The sequence below is a fragment of the Camelina sativa genome, chromosome 18 (assembly GCF_030686135.1).
Source record: "Camelina sativa cultivar CO46 ecotype springtype chromosome 18, ASM3068613v1".
NCBI lineage: Eukaryota > Viridiplantae > Streptophyta > Magnoliopsida > Brassicales > Brassicaceae > Camelina > Camelina sativa.
This window is the reverse complement of record NC_141897.1, coordinates 5,973,773-5,986,110: the sequence shown is the minus strand read 5'-3', so window position 1 is coordinate 5,986,110 and position 12,338 is coordinate 5,973,773. Positions and strand designations below refer to the sequence as shown.

The 12,338-nt window shown below is 38.9% G+C and overlaps 2 protein-coding genes across 2 annotated transcripts; both read left to right on the top strand.

The window, feature by feature from the left end:
- The first annotated feature begins 2,185 nt into the window (after nt 1-2,185).
- Nucleotides 2,186-3,274, top strand: LOC147921587 (uncharacterized). Its single transcript, XM_087497750.1, has one exon. It carries the CDS (start codon nt 2,186-2,188, stop codon nt 3,272-3,274), a length of 1,089 nt encoding a protein of 362 aa, XP_087353876.1.
- A 2,485-nt stretch (nt 3,275-5,759) lies between these two features.
- LOC147921586 (secreted RxLR effector protein 161-like) lies at nt 5,760-6,398 on the top strand. The gene is made up of 2 exons (XM_087497749.1): nt 5,760-6,129; nt 6,250-6,398. Exons 1-2 carry the CDS (start codon nt 5,760-5,762, stop codon nt 6,396-6,398), a joined length of 519 nt encoding a protein of 172 aa, XP_087353875.1.
- Nucleotides 6,399-12,338: the final 5,940 nt, after the last annotated feature.

Sequence of the window (12,338 nt, the reverse complement as noted above, 5' to 3'; positions counted from 1 at the left end):
ACCAGCTAAATATAACTATGTTTGACAACCTGCAGCAATATACATGTGTTGATTGTATTTGATACATAATCCAACTTGATTTGATTGACACGATTAAAAGAAATTGAGGTTAAAGTTTATGTGGGTTTAAAACACTACAGTCAGGTAAAAAAACACGAAAATAAAAAGAAGAAAACGATAAAATTGTAATCTTTAATATATTACTAATCTGTATTTTGTAAGCACCCGAGACCCAACCTTTGCACTTCATGATTTCAGGTCTATCCCAAATCCTTCTTTGTCTTCCTGTAGTCTAATCTTGGTTCGATTTATGAAGTTAGTTGTCTAAAGACTGCAACTGGATCATAATCGAACATGGATGCTCTGCTGTTACAAAGAGTCTTTGAGAACCTTGCCCTTAGAGTCCGTTAGGGTACCTACCTTTTACTACATGTTTTTGAGTAGGTCTGGCATTATGATCTTGGCCCTATGGAGCCATGATTACCGGTACCTCTTGAATCTACCCTCTCTGTTTCAGCTGTTATTTGACCTACAACAAGTACTAAGCTACTATATATGCTCTGAAACCAGAAGCTCTAGGAACATCGGCATTATGATCTTCTCTCCAAGGAGAGGAGATTACCATAACGTTCCCACTCTTCTCTCCCTAACTTCCATGTGCCATGAACTTTGTCAATCACAATTTACCAATGTCCGGAAGGTTGTTCCCCTGTGCCAATGTCTTGAGAGTCTCGGCATTATGACCATTGCTCCAAGGAGTGTGGTTACCGAATCCTCTCCAAGCATGACATTCCCAAACCTAATCCCCCACTCTTTCTCCTTGCCACTGAGCAGATCAAGCCATCCTGTCTCTCGTCTATGGAAACCTCCTCAATGTCCCAATGTCATTTTGATAAGGACCATTTACCACATTACCGCTGCTTCTTCGAATGTGGCGTCGGATCATCTTGAGTTAGCTTGCGGTTTGGTACTCCTCTGCTCAAGACTCCAATATCTCTGGTTTATGATTGTCGATCTATCTATCTTTACTTTTGCTGCTTCTACTTGTTATCAAGCTTTTGTCTTGGAAATCTCTAAACCCTTGTAACTTTCCTACTTTGTTTGGTTGAATGAAAGTAAGCTCTGTTTTGTTCAAAAAAAAAAAAAAAAAGTGATCTTCATCGGATGCCAAGTATAGATCGATATCAGCTGCTATGTGTGAGTTGAAGTTGGTGATCTTTGTGTGGTATACAACATTAGACGATTTCTTTACAATGGATAGCCAACTTACTGCAGATCAGGATAATTAAGCACGATTGTCTTAAACATATTGAGGTTGATTAATACATGGTTCTCAAAGCTATAACCATTCAAGAATGAATACTATCCACGACACGTACAAAACAACCAAGAATATAATATCGCAAAAAAATTCTAATGAAGGCACTTGGTCGGAAAATTTTGAATATTTGCAATCTATGTTGGGCATTTAAAACTTGTGTGGGCCAACTTTAGAGGATTTTTGTGATCTATGTTAATTATATATATATATATATATATATATATATATATAGATAACTTTTTGATATGCTTATCATTTGTAGATTTGAATCTTGTTAGTATTTGCATGAATTAGTTGTTTAAATTGTATAGCAAGCAATAGTAGTTTATTTATACTCTCAATGGAAAATGAATAGAACAACAAAAACATATAAAGGAAAATTTTCATGTCAAGCAATTCCATAAACCCTTTCAAAATTAAAACCATTTTGAGATTGTTTAGACCCGTGGAACAACACTATCGGAGTGCCCTAATCTTGCTCTGTTACCAAAATTGTTAAACACTTTTTTGTATCCAACAAGGTGGCAGATTTCAACGTCTTATCCATTAAATGTTGGCTTAAGCATGAAGTCAACTTAGGAAAAGAGATAATCCTTATCTAACCGAGTAATGGTTAAAAAGATAATGACTAGGATGGTTAGGAGTCATCTAACAAAGATATTTCCTAATAGGATTAAGGCAAAGGTTTTATATATAAGGAGATCTTAACTTGTGACATAATTAAGGTTTTGAGAGAGAGATTGAAAGAGCTTAAGTTTTGAGATAATTTTCTTAAGCAAATAAAGAAAAGGTGTTCTTTGATTCGGTCTCAAGTTCTTAAAACAGCTTTAAAACAATATTTGGTATCAGAGCAAGGGTGAAACAATGACAAAGAATGAAGATGTTGAGGCTACTTCAAGCAAACAGAAAGATGGAGGTGGTCCGTCTTCAATCAAGTGTCCTATGTTAACTACAAGCAACTACACCGTTTGGTCTATGCGGATGAAGATCCTTCTTATGGTAAACAAGGTTTGGGATGTCATAGAGACAGAAGACGATGACGCTGACCTTAATGACATGGCCATGGCATTACTATTTCAATCTATCCCTGAAGCACTTATCCTTCAATTCGGTGATCTTGATAATGCAAAAAAGGTTTGGGAGGCTATCAAAACAAGGCATGTCAGAGCAGAACGAGTTAAAGAAGCGAGGTTACAAACTTTGATGGCAGAATTCGACCGACTTAAGATGAAGGATGCAGAGTCAATTGATGATTTTGTTGGCAGGTTATCTGAAATCTCATCGAAGTCCGCTGCTTTAGGAGAAGACATTGAGGAATCTAAGCATGTCAAGAAATTTCTCAAAAGTCTTCCTCGTAAGAAGTATATCCACATTGTTGCATCGCTTGAGCAAGTTTTGGATCTCAACAAAACAAGCTTTGAGGACATAGTGGGTCGTCTGAAGACATATGAGGAACGCATCACCGAGGAAGAGGAGACTCAAGAAGATCAAAGTAAATTGATGTATGCAAACTCGGAGTCTCAAGTGCCACCTGCAAATCGTGATCTCAATGGAGGATACTATGGAGGGTATCGGGGTAGAGGTCGCGGAGGTCGATTCAGGGGAAGAGGACGTGGAAGATTTAATGGAACAAGAGACTTATCCGAGATTGAATGCTTTCGATGTGACAAGTTTGGGCACTACGCCTCGAAGTGTCCATATCGGTTGCTTAAATTACAAGAAACCCAGGAGAATGACACAAAAGATATTGAAGAAGCGGATGAGCTCATGATGCATAAGATAGTGTACCTAAATGAGAAGAAGGTGGTACCAAGCAAGTATGAAACCAATATTGGAGAAGATAATACCTGGTATCTGGACAACGGAGCTAGTAACCACATGACTGGGAATCAAAGGTATTTTTCCAAGTTGGACAACACCATCACAGGGAAAGTGAGGTTCGATGATGATTAGCGCATAGACATCAAAGGAAAAGGAACTATTGAACTTGTGGATATGAACGGTGAAGCAAGAACAATGAGCAATGTTTATTTATCCCGGGTTTGAAGAGTAACATAATTAGTCTCGGACAGGCCACCGAAGCTGGATGTGATGTAAGGATGAGAGCAGAACACTTAATCATGCATGATCGTAATGGGAAGCTACTTGTCAAAGCCTCAAGATAAAGGAATCTTCTGTACAAGGTTTGTATGAGGATCAAGGATATTGTGTGCTTGAGCATAACAGCAATGAGTGATTCTAGTAGGTGGCATGCACGTCTAGGACACATTAATCACGAGACAATGAAGTCGATGATGCAAAGGGAGCTCGTGATTGGGATACCTCACATGAACTTTGAGAAGGAAATCTGCGACTCTTGCCTCTTAGGCAAACAAACCAGACAAGCATTTCCCAAGGCAACTCCATACCGTGCAACAAAGATACTAGAATTGGTCCATGGTGACTTATGTGGTCCCATCACACCAAGCACAACGGTGGGGAATAGATATATTTTTGTGCTTATAGACGACTATTCGAGATACATGTGGACGATACTGCTGAAAGAAAAGAGCGACGCTTTCGACAAGTTCAAAAAATTCAAGGCTGTGGTAGAGCAAGAATCAGGAGAAAGGATAACAACATTTAGAACGGACAGAGGTGGAGAGTTCGTCTCACATGAGTTTGACTCGCTTTGTGCTATTTCTGGGATAAAGAGGCATCTTACAGCTCCATACACACCACAACAGAATGGTGTTGTGGAAAGAAGAAATAGGACCTTACTAGAGATGACCATGAAGCACATGAGTGTTCCAAACTACTTGTGGGGAGAAGCAATTAGACATTCAACATACTTGTTGAATAGAATTGCTACTAGAGCACTCAAGGATAGAACTCCATATGAGGTTTTACGATGTAAGAAGCCTAATGTCTGCCATCTTCATATTTTTGGGTGTATTGGATATGCAAGGATTGAAACACCACACTTAAGGAAGCTTGACGATAGGTCACGAAGACTAGTGCACTTAGGAACAGAACCGGGGACAAAAGCATATAGGCTGCTTAATCCACGAAACTGTAAGATAGTGGTAAGCTGTGATGTTGTGTTTGATGAGACTAGAGGCTGGAATTGGGATCCTAAAGACCAAGAACAAAATGGAGCTGGAGGCTTTACGATCCAGTTTGGAGAGTTTGGAAATCATGGAATTAGAGGGTATGATCTTGATATTGCTGCTCATGGGAGTGATGGTGAAATTTTTGCAACAAGAAATTCAGAAACAGAGGCCGAAACAGAGGATTATGGTGTTGAGAAACAGGAGGTTGCAGAATTAGAATCGGACTCTAGTGACGAAAGAGGTGAGGAGAAAGAAGAAGAAGAAAAGACTAGTGAAGCACAAGGACAACGTGTCCTAAGGAGATCCGGTAGAGTGGTCACAAAACCGAAATACTTGAATGATTACGTGTTACTTGCTGAACACGAAGCTGAGAAGCTTCTAATGTGTCTCGACAACGAGCCAAGGAACTTCGATGAAGCTAAAGAATCTGGGAATTGTCTAAAAGCATGTAGAGACGAGATGAACTCTATCACTAAGAATCGGATTTGGGATCTTGTTGAGTTTCCACAAGGAGCAAAACCTATAGGGCTTAAATGGGTTTTTAAGCTCAAAAGGAATTCGGATGGCACCATAAACAAATACAAGGCTAGACTTGTGGCCAAGGGATACGTGCAGAAGTATGGAATAGACTTTGAGGATGTATTTGCTCCAGTCGCGCGAATTGAAACTATTCGCCTTCTTATTAATTTTGCTACGTCTAGAGGATGGGAGATACACCATCTGGATGTCAAAACAGCGTTTCTGAATGGTGTTCTAAAAGAGACAGTCTACGTCTCACAACCAGAGGGATTCGTGATAGAAGCGAGTAAGGACAAAGTTTACAAGCTCCACAAGGCGTTGTATGGTCTGAGACAGGCTCCGCGAGCGTGGAATAAGAAGCTTAACCAAGTTCTAAAGGAGTTCCGGTTTCAAAGATGTTCAAAGGAGCTGTGAGTTTACCGGAAAAGGGTGAATAATGAAGTTCTTCTTGTTGCAGTCTATGTTGATGATATATTTGTCTCAGGTGCAAGTCTAGAGATTATAGAGAACTTCAAGAGGGAGATGGCGTCAAAATTCGAGATGAGTGATTTGGGAAAGTTAACATACTATCTTGGAATAGAAGTATGTCAAACAAAAGAAGGAATAACTTTGAATCAAGAACGATATGCAATTAAAATCCTGGAAGAAGCTGGGATGAGAGACTGTAATTCGACACATACACTAATGGAAGAGGGTTTGAAGCTATCAAAGGCATTAAAGGAAAGGGACATTGATGGAACGAGTTACAGGAGGATCATAGGTCGCTTCGATACCTGCTTCATACACGCCTTGATTTGTCCTACTATGTGGGAGTTTTGAGCCGCTATATGCAACAGCCTAAGGAGCCACACAGAGCTGCTATGAAGCATTGTCTGAGGTACTTAAAAGGTACTACTTCACTTGGTCTGTTTTTCAAGAGGTCATCTTCACCAAGGACGAAGCTCGTCGGATACAGTGACATCAGTCACAATGTGGACCCAGACGATGGCAGGAGCACGACGGGACATGTGTTTTATCTTGATGGTAGCTTGATCACATGGTGTTCTCAAAAACAGGACACAGTAGCATTGTCTTCGTGTGAAGCAGAGTTCATGGTCGCAACTGAGGCAGCAAGACAGGCGATTTGGCTCCAAGAACTTCTCAGTGAGATCAACGAGTTACCGTGTGAAAGGGTTGTTATTCGGATTGACAATCAGTGTGCAATTGCGCTTATAAGAAATCCGGTGTTTCATGGCCAGAGCAAGCACATTCATACAAGGTACCACTTTATTCGTGAATGTGTCGAAAATGGTTAAGTCGAAGTTGAACATGTTCCAGGGGAGGAACAAAAAGCTGACATCTTAACAAAGGCTTTGGGAAGAACTAAGTACAGGGAAATGAGGAATCTCATCGGCATGGAGGATATGAGCAAACAAGACTTCAAGCTTAGAAGGGAGATTGTTGGCTTAAGCATGAAGTCAACTTAGGAAAAGAGATAATCCTTATCTAACCGAGTAATGGTTAAGAAGATAAGGACTAGGATGGTTAGGAGTCATCTAACCAATATATTTCCTAATAGGATTAAGGCTATATATAAGGAGATGTTAACTTGTGACATAACTAAGGTTTTGAGAGAGAGAGATTGAAAGAGCTTTAAGTTTTGAGATAATTTTTTTAAGCAAATAAAGAAAAGGTGTTCTTTGATTCGGTCTCAAGTTCTTAAAACAGCTTTAAAACAATATTAAATGCGTCTTTGAAACTCATAACTAAAAGTTCTGAAATCCAGCTCAAAACATAATTTAAAGAGAAAGAAGTCTTAAACAAAAATCGAAATGAACTAAAATACCCATATAAACTATTCTAAGGAACCTCTACGAACACTACTAGTTTCGCATCTAATCTTCTTCACCTGGATCTCGGAAAAGAGCCATGAGCAACAAGTTATTCGGTGACAACTATCATTCTGCCTACATAATTCAATAACATCCCAAAACAACATACAAACCAAATAACATGCTTTCAAGTCAGCAAGTAAACATGATCAATCACTCACAGAGATCTACAAGCAAGGTACGTCATGTGCATGTCTTTCTCCTTACTTCAGACTCATGCTCATAGACCGTGACAAGCAATACTTGTTATTTTACACCACACCAAAAAAGAGGGAACAGTTATTTCACCATTGAGAAAGAAAGTATTATTTTCTTTGTTATTATCTTGAAGCCTACCAAACTCAGTTCACACAAATCCCCGTTACATTCAGCCGTGTCAGAGCCTCTTTCTGCGATAATCGTAGAAATTTAGCAAACAATATGGTGCCACCACGATCCTCTTTCTTGTGCTTAAAGAATCAATCCTCTACGGTATTTTACAATGTTACGGATGGGTTATGGCCTTATGGGCCAATGATGAGGCCTGGACCTATTAAGCTGAGCCGGCATAAATAAATTTTTTGAAAAGAAAACTAAGTTTCAAACTTATCTCTATATTAGTAAAAAAAGAAGTACAACTTTCTTTTAGACGAAAATGCCCCTGACATCAATGACCAAAAACAATTGAATAAAGGTTAAATGTGACATTTATATGTTATTGGGTCGAGTTTAATTTTTGAAATAACTCGAAAATTTGCAATCGGATCTTTTAGTTGGTAAAACGTGTAGATCCATTTATTACCCGATATATATGAATTCGGATCATGTGGTGCTAATCGAATCTGGAATTGATATATTCGGATCCAAACAGATACCAAATCTGGAAAACAATTTACACAAAAAAAAATTATAAACAATTAAGGAAATCTTTGCCAAAAAAAAAATTAAGGAAATTGGAACAGTAATCCTAATTTGCTGGGAGCATTAATCGCAAATCATTCATACCAAATAAGCTCAATTGAAAAAAACTAACCATATATATAAAAAAAATCTTTAAGAATATTACCTAATTGAATTAATAAAAATAAAATCCAACGATACTTCAAAATAGTAAATCAGATTTCCAATTTTACAAAATTCAATTATTAATATTTTGTTAATTGTAGTATTTTCTTATTCTAAATTTAATATTTCTCCTAAATAGTTCATAACATGATATTCATAACATCAAAATTTTAGGAATTCAATCATAATTTTCTATAGTATCTTCATATATTGAATTTAATGATAATTTGTATAATCCTATATTGTTCGAAGATAAATATTACGGAAAACATCTTTATGAATATTTAAACTAAATATCTTTAAAAGTTTGCAAATCCTACTAATTAATAACAAAATTCAAAAAATCTATATATCAGCCTTAAAAATCTTTAAAAACGGAATAATCTAATGTATTGCCTAAAACGTCATTAACAACCTTTACTATTTAGTTTTGTATCTGCTGACTAATCCTCCTTATAAATATAAGTACTACTCTTATTATTCTTGATTCACAAACCAAACCACCTGTTACTTCGATATGAAAAAAATTCTTAGGTTACTAACTTTTTCTCATGACAACTTTTATGAATGTTTTAGATTTATACAATACTCTGTGTTATTTCTGTTTTTTGTTATATGAAATTACACGTTTTATGATTTGTGAGGGTATTAAACATTTTATGTGTTTTGCAGGTAATCTTAAACAAGACTAGTAAACCAATTGTAAGTCTATAGAAATATAATATAGATGAGCTATTTCTTTTCTATTCATATCTTCAAGATCTACAAGTTTTCTAATTTGTATTTCAAGAGTTTATGTGTTAGATTACCAAAAGACGGTCTTGCCATGACATCTCCTTATAAAAGACTACTTTCTTCTGCTTCTACAAAAGACCATCATTGAGCTGTTTTAATGAGTTTTCTTAAAAACTCTAAAGTACTAAGACTAGATTGTGGAAACTGATTAAAACTGTTTATATTCTAAAATATTATTTTAAACCTCTATTTAGCAGTCTCTAAAGTCACAAGTACTAAAGATCTTTCTTATACGGGAGAATATGAAGATAAAAAGGCCACAAAAACACATTTCGCGACAATGATGATCGCAACCTCCAAACTTCCAACCTATAAACTTTAAAAATATTATTCATCTCACAAAGTAAATTGTATTTATATCCCATCTCATTATATAGTCCACTCTCTTTGGTTCCTTTTCATTGTATAAAATCTGTATTTTCCCCGATATAAAAGCTTGCTCTGTTTTAATCTGTTTTTAAAAGTACTAGAAGATAGAGGAACAGCTAAAATATAATAAACAAGACTACAACACCTTACATAATATTACTAGCTCCAACAATGTTAGAATTTTCCTCCGCAGTGTAGCGCGGATCGGATTCTAGTTTGTAAAAAAATTAGATGAAAGAAATTTTGAAAATCTTAGCTGCTAGATTGGAATAACTAATACTTTAGGGAGTAAATATTAATGTTAACCCTACTTGTTTATTATTGGATCTAGATGAAATAATTTAATTTAAATTGAAATAATGTAATTGATTACATAATTTTAATTAGGTGGCGTATCTTGGAGTGTATAGTTTTGATGGATAAGCTTCTAGAAAGTTCTAGAATAGATATCCTAAAAGGAATTAGGAATCTAATTAGGAAAAGGAAAAGTCGTAATCCTAAATAAAAAGGAAGTTAGGATGTTTTAGAAAAAGAAGTCTAGAACCATATAAATATAGAGCATAGGAAGGATCTATGTTCATAAGGAAAAACAGAGCTTGTTTAGTTTTGAGAAGATTTTCTAAACATTAATAAAAGAAGGATTCTTTGTTCAAGCTTTAAGGTTTTGTGTTTTTGATTCTTTATTTGGTATCAGAGCAAATCCTGGTGTAAGGAGAGCTCATACGAATCATGGCTGAGACAAAACCATCGGAGAAGACGATGGAGAAGACGACGACATCTGTAACGCCCGCGAACCAAAACTCTGCGTTTTGGGGGTGGGTGTCGATCGACACCCATGTTGGTGTCGATCGACACCCATGTTGGTGTCGGCCGACACCACTTATTCTGGTTTGACTTGATTGATTTAATTATCGATTTGAACCGGTTTGGTTTAGGAAAAACCATTGGACCGGGTTATATAAGTGAATTGTCGACCAGAAGGGTTTTGGGAGGTTTATTTTGTCTGCCGCTTTGTGGTTTTTGAGAAAAAAGGGAGAAAAGAGAGTTCTTGAGTTTTTGAGAGAGATTGGTGAGATTTCTTGGCTGTTCTTGAGAGATTTGGAGCTAGGAAGAATCTAGAGGCTTGTTAGGAGGGTTGGATTCGTTTCTCTTGGTCTGAATCTTCCTGCAAAAAGGTGAGTGCATGACCATGGCTAATCTAAGCCCTTGATTTCCTTTTTCTTGCTTGTTTGTTGTTGGTTTGTGTGTTTTCATGCTGGGGATTGGATTATACAGGTTCCTAATGATGTTTCCGGCATGGGTTTTGAGTATTGGACGCCTTGGAAGAGGTTGAGAAGCGAGATCCAACTCTCGGCTTCGAGCAGATCGCAGTTGCAGGTGGAGTGTCGATCGACACCACTAGGGAGGTTTTAGGAAGGGCGGCAAGCCTGCGCAGGGAACCAAGAAAAGGTGGGAGGCTAGGCAGAGGTCGAGTGGTGCGGGTTGCTTAGAGTATGGGAGCAAGGATCACTAGTTTGCTAGCTGTCCTAAGAGGAGTGCCCCGTCGACAGCAGATCGTGTATGCTACTATTGTAGGGAGCCAGGGAACATCAAGCCCTATTGTCCCAAGTTGCAGCCGGTAGCAGTGGCAGCGTTGCAGCAGGTGCAGCCGGGAGGGCAGCAGGTGGCACGGATTGAGCAGGCGCCACGGGTTTACACGACTGCAGAGACTGGTGGGATCACATGTATAATTTCTGGTACTGTATCATTGTGAATTCTTAGTAACTTCAGATTTTATGTTGTCCTGTGATAAAGTGTTAGGTTCTCAACACATGAGGTTTGTGTAGGGACCTTGTTGGTGGGAGGGTTTAAGTCCCATGTTATGTTTGATTCTGGAGCTACTCATAGCTTCATTACCTTGGAGTGTGCAGAGATTGCGGGTATCGTGGGAGATCCCGGAGAGCGTACAGGAGTTGTCAAAGTTGCTGGAGGCAAGTTCTTGAGGGTCATTGGTCGAGCGAGTGGTATCGATATTCAGATCGCGGGAGATTCTTGGCCTGCGGATTTGCTTATCAGTCCAGTGGAGTTGTATGACGTTATCTTGGGGATGGACTGGTTGCATCGGTATATGGTTCATCTGAATTGTCATCGGGGAAAAGTGGAGTTTGAGCGTTCAGGAGGGAAGTTGGTTTATCAGGGGATTAGACCGACTTCAGAGAGTCTTGTGATCTTGGCCATTTAGGCTGGGAAGATGATCGAGAAGAGCTGTGAGGCTTATTTGGTTACTATATCTATGCCAGAGTCAGTGGGGAAGTCTACGGTTAGCGGTATTCAGATTGTAGAGGAGTTGAGGACGTTTTCCAGTCATTGCAGGGGTTACCACCTTCTCGGTCTGATCCTTTTACGATTGAACTGGAACCAGGGACGACACCATTATCCAAGGCTCCTTACAGGATGGCTCCAACAGAGATAGCAAAGCTGAAGAAGCAACTAGAGGATTATTGAGCAGGGGTTTCATCCGTCCTAATGTATTACCGTGGGGAGCGCCGGAATTATTCGTTCAGAAGAAGGATGGGAGTTTCCGCTTGTGTATCGATTACAGGGGTCTCAACCGGGTCACTGTGAAGAACAAGTACCCTCAGCCGAGGATCGATGAGTTGTTGGATCAGTTGAGAGGTGCTACTTGGTTCTCTAAGATAGATCTGGCGTCGGGTTATCATCAGATTCCGATAGATGAGGCAGATGTGAGGAAGACTGCTTTCAGGACGAGGTATGGGCATTACGAGTTTGTGGTGATGCTGTTTGGGTTGACTAACGCACCAGCTGCGTTTATGAGATTGATAAACAGCGTGTTTCAGGAGTTTCTAGACGAGTCTGTCATCATTTTCATCGACGACATCCTGATTTATTCTAAGAGTCCTGAAGAGCATGCAGTGCATTTGAGGGCAGTCCTGGAGAAGCTGCGGGAGCAGAAGTTGTTTGCTAAGCTGAGCAAGTGTAATTTCTGGCAGCGTGAGATGGGTTTTATGGGTCACATTGTATCTGTAGATGGGGTTTCTGTAGATCCGGAGAAGATTCAGGCTATCAGGGATTGGCGTAGACCGCAAGATGCCACGGAGATCAGGAGTTTTCTCGGGTTGGAAGGGTATTACAAGAGATATGTGCAGGGGTTTGCGACCAGAGCACGTCCTATGACTAAGTTGACGGGGAAGGATGTTCCTTTTGTCTGGTCACAGGAGTGTGAGGAGGGCTTTGCAAGCCTGAAGGAGATGTTGACTACTGCTCCGGTGTTGGCTTTGCCTGAGCAGGGAGAACCTTATGTGGTTTATACAGATGCATCTAGAGTGG